The 15120-nt window shown below is 38.9% G+C and overlaps 1 protein-coding gene across 3 annotated transcripts in view; it reads left to right on the top strand.

The window, feature by feature from the left end:
* The window catches only part of SHTN1 (shootin 1), a 110070-nt gene that overhangs the window by 75607 nt on the left and 19343 nt on the right, over window positions 1–15120 (top strand). For 2 of the 3 annotated variants that reach the window (XM_055559842.1, XM_055559844.1), the window contains exons 13-15: window positions 2686–2795; window positions 6086–6139; window positions 11776–11896. In XM_055559842.1, the coding sequence (XP_055415817.1) occupies window positions 2686–2795; window positions 6086–6139; window positions 11776–11896 (285 nt within the window). The remainder of the gene's footprint in view (window positions 1–2685; window positions 2796–6085; window positions 6140–11775; window positions 11897–15120) is intronic. The other variant, XM_055559843.1, reaches the window with a different exon arrangement.

The raw sequence follows: 15120 nt of genomic DNA, 5'->3' as shown, positions 1-15120 counted from the left end.
TTTTTTTTTGAAGAACTAACTTATTTTTCAAGTGGGTCTTAAAATTTAAGCCTCAATTAATTACATGTAGCTTTCTGATCCAAGACTGACCTTGAAGCACTAACTCAAAGAACATTTAATTTTATTTTCCTGTGGCAGTTCAATAACATTACACCCCTTGTCTTCGTTTGTCCCTTTTCTTTAATCTCCAGTATCCTGCATATTTCTATTGTCCCCCTGATTACATGCTTTTGTGAGACAATTACCAACTGCGCGATTGCAGAAAAGAATTACAAAACATACCATGAGCTCTCTGTAGGTGATTCTTGCAGGTTTATTAGAACTGCTTAAGAGTTCAGAAGTTCGTGTAGATTGCTTTTTGCTAGTTCAAAAACAGGGTTGGTGAGAGAGAGAGCTTGTGTAGCTAACCAAGCCTTGAATTGTGCCTGAGTAGAGAATCTGATCAGAATGATTTCTTTTCCTTAAGACCAATTAAGCCTTTACATTTGAAAAAGACTGAGACATTAAAGCCTGGTTTATCATCTGTACACAATGCAGATAGTGGCACTTCTCTGAATTATCACTATGATTCTGGCAAGCAAAAATAAGAAACTACTTTAAATTCCTGCTATGTTAGATGCTGCAGCAGATCTGAATGGTGTTGACCATAATTCTCCATCTGTCTGCCTTAATTAGTTTTTGTATGGTGCATTTAATTGGGTTTCAATCATTCCTTACAGAGTGCTAATCTGTTTGTAGGCGGTGTTCCCGTTGCAGTGCGGCTCTTCCCAAGTCTTACTCAAAATGGCAGCCTTTCTGAAAATCAAATGTTTTTTGAAGATTTTTTTTTTAATTCCCAGGAATAAATTCCATACCCACATCAGGTGCTTGAATGACAGATCTGAGTCTTACTTCCTCTCATTCTGAAACGGGTCAGCAAAAGCACTGTGTGATGTGCAGTAGGTATTTAGATATTGAATGAGGGAGTTGGTAAATGAGTGAGTGAATGAATGAATCTCTATTCATAGTAATTTTCTTGTCTGTCCCCATGTTGATGTTCGTGAGCCATCAGCAGAGGTGGCCCTAGAATATACTGCTTAAGGGCACATAGTTAATCCATCACAGTTTTGTTATCCATCTGTTGGTGGATGTGGTCTCACTTTGGTGCCATGTCTCCCATGTTGTCTGGCAAAAGATACTTTTTTGACTTCTAGTACTGTAAAATGCTGTTTGGATACTGAGAAATTTGAATTCCCAGCTTTTCAGTGGCTTATGAGGGTGCCCAAACACTATTTGAAATCAGGACTGTGTGAGAATACCTAGGTTATGTGGTGGATGTAGCAGTGATCCAATCACGGTGATACTGCAGAATAGAGGCTGATGGATCCTTCTGCATTCTCTGTGTTGCTCCCACCTGCCTCTTCCCCAGCATGGATAAGCGTAGCTCCTCTGAGTTAGAGTGAAGTCTGCCATGTAGCAGTAAAAGAAGCCATGATTTAGGCCTCCTTAGCACAAAGCCTGACACCACTGTGAATTAGCTGAGGGATATATAAGTAATTGTGATTGCCTACATTTAGAAGCCATCCTTTTGAGGTGTAATTATTTCTGCTCAAATATTAAAACTATGGATAGCCATTTGAAGCCTGAACTTTTAGCAAGTCCGTCAATAGGTAGATACTTGCTGAGTGTCCACCATATGACCGCCCCACAGTGTGGAGTCCATTAAAGTTGCTAATTGGAGGGTCTTTGTGAGATATTTAAACTTAAATGTAGTGGATGCAGTGATTCAGCTGCAGATAAACACAAAATCTAGAGCTGCATAAATAGTGATAAATGTTCCAAAATGATTCAGTGCTTTTGGTCAAGCTGTCCTGCAAGAGACAAATTTCACTATTCTGACCAACAAGTCTTAGTTCATCTCAGTTGTATTTATCTATTTGATACATTTTCCCACAGCTTTATTGTTTTTGCAGCAAAAGAGTATAAAGATTAAACTATAGACCCTGAATTATTTTTATCAAATTTAATTACTTAATTGCAGTCATTTCTGTATGTATGTTTTCTTTCAACATTGACAGTTTTAAAAGACTTGAAAAGGTTTGCTTAAGTGTTTCCTTCCCATGTGATTCCTAAACAAAAGATGACAGTTTAAAAATAGATTTTATCTATTTGCTGCTCATCTTCTGACTGTGGATTTCTTCCAACAGGTAAAAAGATCTCTTTGATTTTTTATTTTCTAATGGGCTTTTCGATGATTATTCCTGCTTTGGGCTAATTTCTTTTACATAGGTTATACCACAAATTACAAAAATATCTCTGAGGCAAAGGTGAATGATTATTTGGAGTTAGGTACAAAATTGGATTTATGAAAACCTGGAGAGATCCGGATCTATTATTATGTTGACAAACGGAACAAAATCTACTTTGTTTAACGTAGATGAGCCAATATTGATTTCTAGGCTAAAAATTAGACCTTAAGTTTTATAACTCTTATTTCTCAAAGCAAACCTCTTATTAAAAGGTTTTTTATTGAAAAAATACTGCTACCTGGGAGCTGTTAACCTTAGTAGATTATTGGTGTTTTGTGACTCTGTCTGAAAGATGACTGTGGTTAATTACATAGTGCGATCTTTCCAAGTCACCAGAAGCAGGAAGTAGTTGTTTGCTTGTAACATATGATGGTTTACGGGTATGTTTTTTGCATAGCTGAAGAAGTCACAGACCTGAAGCGGCAAGCAGTTGAAGAGATGATGGACAGAATTAAAAAGGGAGTTCATCTCAGACCGGTTAATCAGACAGCCAGGCCCAATGCAAAGGTATGGAATGACTAGATGCTTTTCCCCCTTGATGTTTCTTTTTTCAAATGTAAAATTTGATGAAAGCTGCATCAGAATTGACTGTCAAATCTGAGGTTAAGGATAATGTGTCATAAAAACATTTGCTTCCATGAAAGCACGTTTCAGGAGGACTCTGTTTGACTCATGGTAAACCTGGGGCACTCCAGGAAGTATGGGTTTGGCCAGAAAGTTCGTTTGGATTTTCTATAAGCTCTTATGGGAAACCCAGATGAACTTTTGGCCAACCCCAAAGTCCTGTGATTGCAGGGTGCTGCTGTCTACTTGAAAGAGACAGTATAATACAACAAATATTTATTGAGTATCTGCTATGTGCCAGGTACTATCTTAGGCACTGGGAATAAAGCAGTGAACAAGAGACAAAGATTCTTGCCTTCCTGGGGCTTCTTTTCAGTGTGTTGAGGATAAAAATATCAGAACAGATCTCAAGCAGCTTTTGAAAAATAGGTTTATAAGATTGTCCTCATTAATTTCACACACCCACTCCAGGTCACTTCAAGGAGAAACTCATTATATATCTATATATTCTAAAGTAGACCACAGTGAGCTCCAGGACTGTGTAAGCACCCAGCGTCTAATGCAGAACTTCTCCCGTCCCCTGTATGTCTGTCCTTTTAAATAGACCCAATCATAGAGCTTTTGACATTTTTCTTGAAAAATGTTTTTTCTTTCCTCACCCAAATAAGGTATTAGCAAAGTTCTCTTTCCTCTTCCTCTTCTTTTAAACCGAACTTTATGGTTCTTTCTCACTGTCAAGGATGCCCCCTCTTCAGCTGCTTCAGTGTTCTTGAGTGTCATGACTGTTCGTTAGAAATTCTGCTGGGCTTTTAAAGTTGCCTCTTTGTCACCAGCAGACAAGATCGCTGGGCAAGGCAGAAATAGCCATGGTGTGGGCGGTCCACGGAGAGGGGGCTGGGCAGAGGGAATGAATATTTCATTCCAAGAGAGGATTTACATCTAGTGCAGCTTCAGCCAGCTATGGAGAATAATTCAGCCCTACGCTAGTGCTCTGAAAGCAGACAGAACGTGCATCTCGACGAGAAGTTGAGTGTGCAAGCACCCAGCGCCAGTGTCTAGTGGGTGAAGAACACTGTTGAGGGAGTTGGGTGCTTGCCTGTGAGTCACCCAGCTTCCCAGGCTGCTTCTCCATAGAATACCATCTGTGACTCACACAGTTGTCAGCAGGGTCAAATGGAAAAAAATGTGAAAACGCTTTAAAATGCAGGGTCTAAGTAGAACCTTAGAAAGAGAATACATTTTTATGGCTTTCATGTCACAACTATTTGGGAAAGAATAGCAAAACCAAATTATTACTAGAGGAAAAATGCAGTGTCATAAAAGAAACAAAATGAGAAAGAAAAATGTTGAAAACTTCTTAAATCATAAGCAATCAGTGTTCTGTATGTACTTTCATTTTCAGAATATCACTGTGTCCTTTTTCTTTCATGCTGTGGCTCTTTCAACAGTTACACATTATTTAATGTCAATTCAAAGTCTGGACAACACCTGAACAAGGATCACTGGACAACTGTTTTTTTTTCTTCCCCCACTGGTAATCATTAAACTATGCAGATACAGTGCTGAATGACCTGTCAGTAGCCTTAGAAACAAATGGTCAGCGCATGCGGCAGTCCACACTTCTTGCCCCAGTACCGTCAGTACCTTCCTGATATGTCACCGGTTGTGAGAGTATGCAGTCCAAGCTTTAAAAAGCTTGTGCAGTCAGAGGGCACCTTGAGTGGCGCAGCCGCACCTTTGAATATGCCTGTAGCCAGGGCATTTGTTCAAAAGTCGTACCTTCTCACCAAACAGCTTACCTGCAAGTCAGGCCTACCTTGAGGGTACTCATTTAACTGCATATTACTGAATTCCTTGATGCTGCTGGTGGTGCTGGTGTGGTTAAAATTAGCGTCTTAGAGCTTTTGACTGGCACCGATGGCATGTATATGTCACAGAAAACTGAGGCTCCGAAAATCGGATGCCTTAGTCTAATTTGTACATGAGCAGCAAACCACCCCCCCTCACTTTTTCTGACTGTACAATTTTAAAAAATTGGAATAGGATCTTATTCTTTTATTACCTTTCTAGAGGAAAGGATTATAGGTTGTCATGAATCCCCTCCCATTTCTTGATGCAAAATTTGCTTGGCCTCTTTTCTAGGAATGAGAGGCCTGAGGGATTCCTTTCACCGTGACTTGCAGGTTTTCTCTTTACCTCTATCCTTTGTGAAGGGAAGTGGTATAAGGAAAATCAGAGATTTTTTTTTTTTCAGTCTTTTCATTTAGGGCCTCATGCCAAATTTTCCTTGTGTTAAATCAGTTGAGCGGTCCACAGAAACTGTTAGGTATGGTGGGGCAGGCAAGTGTTACCCAGAACTTCATTTCAAATGATTTTGTTCAGAGTGTCGCCAGATGAGAGCTGGACTTGTCATCAAGACACCTGCCTCAAATACAGAATTCCTCAAGGTGAAACTTTCGTCATAAAAAAGATGAAGTGGGGACTTCCCTGGTGGTCCGTGGCTAAGACTCCACACTTTCAATGCAGGGGGCCTGGGTTTGATCCCTGGTCGGGGAACTAGATGCCACATGCTACAGCTAAGACCTGGCACAGCCAAATAAATAAACAAATAAATATTTTTTAAAAAAAGATGAAGTGCTTGGACTACACACCCTCTGAGGTCTTTTACTGCTTTGAGAGCCAGTGATGCTAACGTTCTCCTATAATCTGGGTTCTTTGCTGATCCCTGTTATGAAATTCATGAGACGAGACCTCCCAGGCCTGTGTGAGCTGGCCTTTGCCTGGAGCTGATGGAGTGAGCGAGGTTTTCTGCCCTGCCGCTTGCTTTCTGCTCTGCACTGCTGCTTTCCTGATCCTCACTTGCTGACTCAAGCCCAGCAATGAGAGTGGAGAAAAGTTTGTTGTAAAATGTTCTGAATCATTTGGAATTAAATCTTTGAAATTTAATGTTTACCAGATCTTTTCTATATATGATGATAGCAAGAAGTAACAAAACAGGTAGACTGATGGTGGCTTGAGTCCTTTTGCTTTGACTAGCACCTCTAATTTTCTGTTTAACTGCGCCCTTGGGAGCACTAACATGTCTAATATTTTTTTCCTAACTGTTAGACATCGACCTAATTATTAAAACACATAGTCAATATAATACAAGTTACCAACACTTTGCCATGTAAAAATCTTTGGTATTTTAAAACCGAATTACTCAGTTGTTTTTCTTCTTTTTAAAATTGTAGCCGGAATCTGCAAAAGGCTCTGAAAGTGCCGTGAATGAACTAAAAGGAATGCTGGTAAGAATAGATCTCAGCTTATTACTTAGTTAATGGGAAAATGGAAGAATATTTTTAAACTCTATTTTGGTGAATAATTGGTTTTGATATGTTTTAGTTCCGTTTACAATAAGTCTCATTACTTGTGATAGTTTACTCGATTGTGCTGTGGACTCCTGCATCAGGTGTGTTAATAATGTGTCAGAAAAAAAAAAAAAAAAAAAAAAAAATAATGTGTCAGTACTCTGCTGTTTCTGTTCTAAAAGGATGGGTTCACTTTCCCCCAAATCACTGTCTCCTGTTCTTGTCCTCCAATCCTTGCATTGCAGCATGAAGATAAAGTGTCTGGCCAGATGTGAGAATCAGCAGATGCTTATTGATACCAGAAATATAGTATATATATTATAAATATAGTAGATAGATATAAATATAGTAGATAATCTTATAAGTTAATCTCTATATAGATTATAGTAGATTTATTTATAAGTAAATCTACAATAAATATAGTAGATAATAACAGTATATTGTATAGTAGTATCTCACATAAATGGTGCTTAACTTTGGAGACTGAAAGCAGAATTCTTGGCACCTAAATATAAATCTGAGCTTCTACCCAAATGTGTTAGCATCAGAGTCAGTCTGCTTTCCTCACAGTTTAAAAAAAGTCATTTGATCGTAAATTGGAGAATAAAATAAAAGTTCCTTTCTTTATGTTACTAATTTCAGTCTCTGAAAGTAATTCACATCCATTGGAGAACATGCTTACTGCCCATCTATAGTCATATTTCTTCTTTCCAGGGTCTGAGCTTTTGCCAACAGAATAAATGACTACTGTCCTGTCCAACAGTTTCTGTCAGAGACAAACGCCTCACTTAGAAAATGTTTCAGATGCTAAGAGCTCTATTCTCAGATCCCGTTACAGTCTCAATACCAGTTATTATGCGCAGTAAGTCAGCAAACATGGGGGCGGAGGTACAGAGCTAATATTCCCATGTTTGTTGTTACTGCGCTAATTATGCATTGCATGCAGACATCCACATAATTGTGGTAAACAAAATTATTTTCATCAAGCACGGAACAGTAGACTTAACCCAGAACGGCTTAATTAGTTTGCTGTAGTTTTTAGGTGAGTGGAATTAGTACTCGTGAGAGGTGTGCAACACTGGCTAACCGTGGTGGCCTCCCCACAGAATAAAGTATTAAAATCTTTGAAAAACTAGGTGGTTATTATCTAATGATTTCTTTGGTGGGAAAATGTTGTTATCCAGTGTTCTGGTAAGGAGGCTGCCCTGTGATGGTCTTCTTGTTGTCTCTACATGATACTGTAAATTCCTGTTTGTAAAGTTGCCCTCGGGGCGTTCTGAGGTTCTGGGTTTTTAGTTCTGATCCTCAGTGAAAAGGTAAACTGCACTCAGTTTGTTGTTAAAATTAGGTTTATTTGAAAAAATCAGTCATCGACATGAGACATGTGATATTTGATCACCCAAGATATCCCACTTCCTGATAATGCTGGATGGTAGCAAGTTTACCTAATCACAGCATTGCTTTTAAAGGTCATGTTCACTAGACACTCATACTCACTATGGTTTTGTGCCACTTCAAGGAGAGAAATTCATGAACAGATTTTTGTGGAATAATTTGCAAATTATAAAAGCTGTCAAAACATTTTTCTTTTCTGCAGGTTGCCCGCATCCTCTTTTGCCCTGGATTTATCATTAGATTTCCCTTCTTTGCATGGTATTAATGTGTATCACTAACAGCTGTTATTCTTTTCCTTACATTTTTAAGAAGTGGAACTCAAGATGCCCTCCCCTACTTTCCTCTGCCCAAATGGCAACTTACACTACCACTATAGAAGTTGCCTTTGAGGGCTGATGGATCACTTGGAGCTCCTAGTCACCTTGAGCCAAGATACCATACAACTTCTTTTAGGACAGAAACAAAGCCCCCCCCCACCCCCCCACCATCAGATGGGGCTCTAATGGTGCTTCCTGCTGGAGTTCAGACTATTAGGAGTTAGTACCAAGCAAAGCACATGCCAACAACCTCACAGTTGTGACATGTGAGAAACAAACATGAAAAGAACATGAAAAGTCTGCCGATTGTGTAGTGAAGTGGAAAATGAGCACTGGTACCAAGAGATACCAAGAAACCAAGAAGTGCTGGGTTCAGTTCTGTTCCTGAACAGAAACCAGGAATAAGCTCAGTGTGCAGGTGTTTTTGCTGAAATGAAAGTGACCTGAGTTGTAAGCCTACCGCTGAAACTTAGCACATGGGTAGAAAACACATCTCGTGTTTTGGGGAGTTGAAAAACCTCACTGTACACTTTTCAGGTCAACTTTTAAAAGTCTCAGTGTTGACTGAACTTACTTTTCCAAGTCTATTTGCACTTAATTTTTAAAGTTGTATAGTCTGTGGGTAGAAATATATACAGTTCACTTCTCATAGTCACACAAGGGTTTTGGAAATCTCTGGAGCCACCCCAGCCATTTAAAAGCCACTCTTAAGTGAAAATGATGATTTCCGAAGAATGATTCAGTAGAAATTAATCTGAAAGTCTCCTCTCAAGTTCAGTTGCCTCTAAATCAGAGACAAAACCAGCTTTTTAAAAATTCTCTTTTAAGTCTTTTTGAACTTTATGAGTTTCAGTTGTGTCCAACTCTGTGTGACCCCATAGACGGCAGGCCACCAGGCTCCCCCATCCCTGGGATTCTCCAGGCAAGAACACTGGAGTGGGTTGCCATTTCCTTCTCCAATGCTTGAAAGTGAGAAGTGAAAGTGAAGTCGCTCAGTCAAGTCCGACTCCTAGCGACCCCATGGACTGCAGCCCACCAGGCCCCTCCATCCATGGGATTTTCCAGGCAAGAGTACTGGAGTGGGGTACCATTGCCTTCTCCGTTTGTCAAATTACTCCCTGACAATTAGATTTGTCAGTTTTATGAACATTTAACTAACATGAAGATTAACAATTTACTGACCAGAGACGTTTCAGTATTCACTTACATAACAAATCACTGGCCACTGGCATTAATTTTTGCAAAATCTCCCAGTCAGTAATATGTTAAAACTGATAAATGATGAAAGTAGCTTGAAGGAGAAACAGAGTACTGTTCTGGAAATTAGAAAAGCCAAGTTCAAGGTTCAGCCCTATTACCCACTTACTGTGGTACCTGGCCCCAAACTCCTAGGGATTCTCTTCTCTGTGAAGTGAAGAAATTGTATGTACCACGTGGTAATTTCTGATTCTCTAATTTTATGATTATAATATAAATAGATAATTAAGACAATCTCAATACTTTATTAGCTGAGCTCCTGGATCATGTCGGTTGAGATCACTGCAGAAACCTTCCTCCAGAATTGCCTCCATATTTAAAGTTTGCTCAGATATTAACTGAATCAACCATCTTAGTCAGTGAATGGAGAAAGAAGTTGGGAATTCAGGGATTAGAACTTGGAAAATGGATTCCTTAAAGTATCAGGTGTGATGAGAGGGTAGCTCGCCACAGTCAGGAGTTTGGGGAAATAATGCTTTTATCCAAACAAAAATAGAGAATATTGTGAAAGATAAATTCTTCAATAAAAGATGTCCCTGGATGGTGTATGGGTATGTACGTGTACATACACATATACACAGACACATAACTTTTTCTTGAATTAACTCCAGCCATTGGAAATAGCATGCAGAATGTCCTTGATATTCAAATAATTTTGAATATCAAATTGGATATCACTCATAGTTTTATGAGTGATTTTAATAGTAATGGCCATGAGTTTTTCTGTTTACAAATGGTACAACTTTTTAAAAATTTTCAGCACAAATGATTTGGGTATATTTTTTATAATACATTAAAAAAATGTTATCTAAGTTGGTTTTAGTTCTGTTTTCATTACCTTATCAGTGTCAATCCTGCCTTACTATATAACTCTTTGATGAGTGGGTATGGATCCTCATTAACTGTTAAATAAAATTAACTGATTTTAAATCAGATATACATATAAAATATATATATAAAATATAAAAGATATATATATAAAATAATTATAGTGTTACATGTAATACGATTTTCCTTTAATGTATTTTATGAATTTTTGCAATAAATCAAGAGGAGAAAGAGGTTCTTCCAGAGGGAAAATGTTGGATGCCTGATTAAAATGTGAGCCTTCTGTATTTTACACATCAGTTTTGGTTAGCTAGCCAAACAGCAGAAGACTATAATCTCCTAATCTTATCAGTCAATTTCCCCGTGACAACAGACTGCTTTTCTGTAACTTTGTGCTGTTAGGTGGAGAAAAACACCTTTGTAAACAAAACAGTATAGTAAATAACCTCTATCATGTGAGATTTGCAACTACCTAATTTTACAAGCTACTTTTTTTGTTTTATAGGCTAAAGAAGAAACATGAGTTACCATTTTAGCCAGTAGGATTCTTAGAATCCTTCAGGAAGTTGGCAGGGGGCAGGGAGCAGGATTAAGGCAAACCCACAGTGAGCTGAGATGACAAAGGCTGGCCTATTTGTTAGCCTTGGTGGATAAAGGCTGCCTTCCAACTCTGCCATGAAGTCTAGAAAGTTATACCTGACTTGAGGTTCTGATTTTCTCTGATCGGAAGATGGTGGTTCAACTGGGTTTTTTTCTTTTTTTTTTTTTTAATCCCTGCTCCCCCACAAGCCTGTGGCACAGCTGAGGAGGGCTATTTTGAAGAAAAAGTGGGCATTTCTTAGAAAAGAAAATGGACCACTTTTAATGGTGGATGCTCAATCCTTACCCCTTAAATCTGAGAAGTGCATTACCCAGTGCTCTGTACAAACACTTGACCGGTAACGGAGCCAGAAAACCATAGCTGTCCCTCCAAAACGTACTTCCTGGAGGAGCCAGGGCTGGGAAGCACTCCCTGGGTCTCTCTCAGTCCTCTTGAAAGTCAGCACTGCTTTCAGCAGGAGCCCAGCTCTATAGCGTCCTTGTCTTGTTTTTCCTTCAGCGTCTTCTGGGTCCTAACTAATGCATTCCCTGCCTCCCCCGTTCAGCAGTGTGGCATGGCGGTGCCAGCCCTTCCTTGCCTCCCTGTATGATTATAACCTTTCCTCTTGCACAATGAAGTCATGGTGTGTTCAGTGCAGCACTTCTTGGGTAAGCCACCGAGAGCACTCTGTGCCTCCTTTGGCAGCGCGACACCATTGTCAGCAGGTGTGCAGCCAGGGTCATTCTCTCTGAAGGATCAGCCACATATTTCAGTGCCGCAAGGATATGGGTTCAGTAACTCGTGGCTGCCATATCAAGATAACCTTCTCAGGTGAGTTCAGTATATCCGTTCTCTTCTCCACGTGGTCGATCAACACACATCAGAATCTTAATCATCAATGTGCAAGTACCTTCCCAGCACTGAATTTCATATAGTTAGCCCATCGAGAGGTGTTCTTGTGCCGTTCTTTTGATATGAAAGCTCGACATCTTACATCATCAGTAGCGTCTTCTTTAATGATCCAACACTATGTGTTGTTAAAGGTGTGTGCATTAAAAATACATACAGAGCAAATTCATTTTTAGTTCCTAATTCCATTCAAATTCTGGTAATGTTTTGGTGGTTTGACTTTTATATTCTTTTGTGTATTGTATTAAGACATTAACCTTTTTGTTTTTGTTTTGTTTTCACTTTAGGGGACTCTTAACAAATCCACTAGTTCAAGAAGCTTAAAATCCCTTCACATTGAAAACAATGAAACTGAGTTAGAAAGGATTTTGCGTCGCAGAAAGTTGACAACAGAAGCAGATAGCAGTAGTAAGCTGGTTTGAATTCTCCACAGTTCTACTCTTCCTCTCTTAAGCATCTTCCTTTCAGTCTCTTTTTAACATAAAATGATCTTTCTAAAATTATTATTAAAATTTTTTTGATGTGAATGAGAAGTATTGGATGGGCAAAGGTACTTAGGGATATCTCATAAGAGCTCTTATGTATTTTTATTTATTGGCATGTTTATTTAGTTATTTGTAGGGAATCAGGGTCTTCTGGATCTGCTTTGCTGAATGCAGGATGCCCTGTGGTTAAAAACATTCAGGCGGGGCTTTGGTAACAATGTTGAGGGAAGCGTACCTAACCAGAGGGCATGAGTTTAATTCACTGCTTGCCCTACAAGCAAATTGCTCAACCTCTCTCAGTTTCTTCATCTATAACAGGAGAATAATAAAAGCACTACCTCATAGACTTATTTCAAGGATCAAGTCATTATGTTTCAATATGTATAAACAGTGCTTAGCACAATGCCTGGAACAAAGCACATAATAACTAGTAATAATAGCAGTATTACAAATCAGTTACAAATGTAGAGAGATTGTCTTTATTTTTCATATCCATTTAGTTTATTGCCTCTGCCTGTGAACCAATGAGAAAGTCCAGCTCCATCACCCACTGTAAATGACCATCTGAGCATCTTGAGATCACAGTTTACATTGCTGTCATGACACACGTGTATTAGACTTCATCGTGTGTTCCAGAACTCACTTTGTATGTCTACAGTTTTTTTTCCATCAGCTTGGTCATGGGAAGTAGCAGGAACCTTTGTGAGGTTTTCCCCCTTGTTGCCAGGAGGCTAGTTTTGAAAAACCACCGTAAACTAATATTAACAGTGACCATAGCTAAAGGACTGAATCTTTTAGACTGTGTTAAATCAACTACAATTAGTCTATCACAACAGTTTATATTTGCATTGCCATCATGTCTATCAGGTTTAAATTCCTAGAATATTAAGGATTTGGGGTTTTGATAATCAAGCTCTAGTTTGCATGTAGAAACTGAAAGTGAAAGTCACTCAGTTGTGTCCAACTCTTTGCAACCCCATGGACTATACAGTCCATGGAATTCTCCAGGCCAGAATACAAGAGTGGGTAGCTTTTCCCTTCTCCAGGGCATCTTCCCAACCCAGGGATCAAACCCAGGTCTCCTCACTGCAGGCAGATTCTTTACCAGATGAGCCACAAGGGAAGCCCAATTTGCATATAGGGATTTACTCCATTGAGTAAATTGGTTCCTTGAACCAGAAGCAGCATAAAACCAGCCAAAACTTTTTTTTTTAATAAAAAAGTGAAGCCTTTGTATCCTCCTTAAAAAAAATCAGCCGTCCAGTTTTTAGTTTGAACTAGAAATTCTGTTAATATCCTATAAGAATTAACAACCCCCAGCCCTAGAAAAAATAACCACCTCTCAGGAAAAATAAAGGATACCATAGAAGAGTTTTTGTCTTGATGTGTGCTTTACAAGCTTTTACCAGCCTCCACAATGGACTGTTACTCATTTGCAACTTAATCAATGCTATGACTTTTCCAACATTTCATCCTGAAAGTATTCGTGTAGTCGTCATTCATAGTCTACACTCATTTTTGGGACTTTGTGAATGCCATTTTAGTGCGCTGTCATTTACATTTTTTATTTTGCCACTGACCTTTATGTTCCTCCAGAAACATTCATACTTCACTCTTTTGGTCAAACACGTAGCACTCGCTATTTCAGAGTTAGTTTTCCATGGGAGAAATGAGGAAACATTTTCATTTTAGTCAGTATGGAAAGCTGAATATTTCAAATGTGGAGAAAGCTAGGAACATATTTTATAGGCATAGTGAGAATCTTTCATTTTATTGATTATATTCCACCAGCATACAGATATTCAAGGTATCATTTGAGGCAAGTTATAATAGGAGATTCAGTAGAAGCATTAACATTTAGATAGAGAAATAAGAACTGTGTAATTGGCAGGGTAGAGAGGAAACATACTAAAGGGAGTGGCTTGTAGGTGAGCAGAAATATTCTTTCGAGTAGCCAAAGCAAAAAAAAAAAAAAGGCGAGAGGAATCAAACTTCAATCTCTATCACCTAGTAAAAGAAATCATACCATTTTTTTTTAAACATAGTTCAGATGTTTTTGAAGGATCAAGCTGGCAGAGGTATTTACTATGTAAATCTTTTTATAAAGGTCATGGAATGAGAAAGTGAAATTCCAGGGGAACAAATAAGGAGCTGAAGTAGCACAGCTTCATGGTGGGAGCAGATTACAAAGATGAGTTTGATAAGTTTGTTCCTCGGGTGCATTTGAGTCTCTGAGGTTTTTTTCCTTCTGCACACAAAGGCTTATGGGAAGGCTAAAGGTGAGGTCACAGAATGGAGAGAAGAAGCATCCTGAGAGGCAGAGGCCACCTGAGGTTGGCAGAACTCATATCTCAGGTTTGTCAGTATCTCTCCCAACAGCCAGAGAAGCACCTCTTCCTTTAGACTTTTTTAAATGGAGTTAATTGGTGCTCCCTTGATTTACCTAGATTTGTGGCCTACTCAATGGACATTTCAAAGAGCTCCAAGTGCCCCTCAGAAAATATTTGGACAGCTTAAACAGGATGCAATAATAATGATAATATTAAACGTCATCATCATCTTAAACATTAAGCATTTTTCTTCATATTTTTCTTTTGTATGTAACGAAAATACGAGTTCTGGCTCAGCTCAACCATTCTCCCCACTTTTTAATTGGCTTAGTTGCAGAACAAGCAGCAGGCATTGGTGTATATTCAAAAACTAGATCTTGCTTTTCTATAAGGACAGATTGTTTAAAGCTACCGAGTGTTGCAGTCAGCAGTTACCCAAGAGCAGAATAGAGCTGCTCTGAAGCAAATCTGAGCCCACCTTTAGATGATACACTTTTGGATTTTTTGGAATGGACTATCTTTTTTTTTTTTTTTTTTTTTTACTTTCTTGATCTTTCTGCCCTTTTCTCTTTACTCCCTCATTGCCATGCAACATGAGGCTTGCCACAGGCAGGAGAGAAAGGCCTTTTGACCCAGAATATTCTATAATATCACAAATTTGTCTGCTTCGATGGTATAGAAGAAATCAATGAGAAAGGCAGACAGTGATGCTCTGTGAGCTGAGGCTTTCCACCAGACCAGGGGGGATTAAGTCTAAAGGAGCTGCAGTCACAGAATGGCTGAACAATTTCCTAGCCTCTCTTACACAAGTTTTTCA

The sequence above is a fragment of the Bubalus kerabau genome, chromosome 22 (assembly GCF_029407905.1).
Source record: "Bubalus kerabau isolate K-KA32 ecotype Philippines breed swamp buffalo chromosome 22, PCC_UOA_SB_1v2, whole genome shotgun sequence".
NCBI classification, from domain to species: Eukaryota; Metazoa; Chordata; class Mammalia; order Artiodactyla; family Bovidae; genus Bubalus; species Bubalus kerabau.
This window is presented reverse-complemented; position numbering and strand designations above follow the sequence as displayed.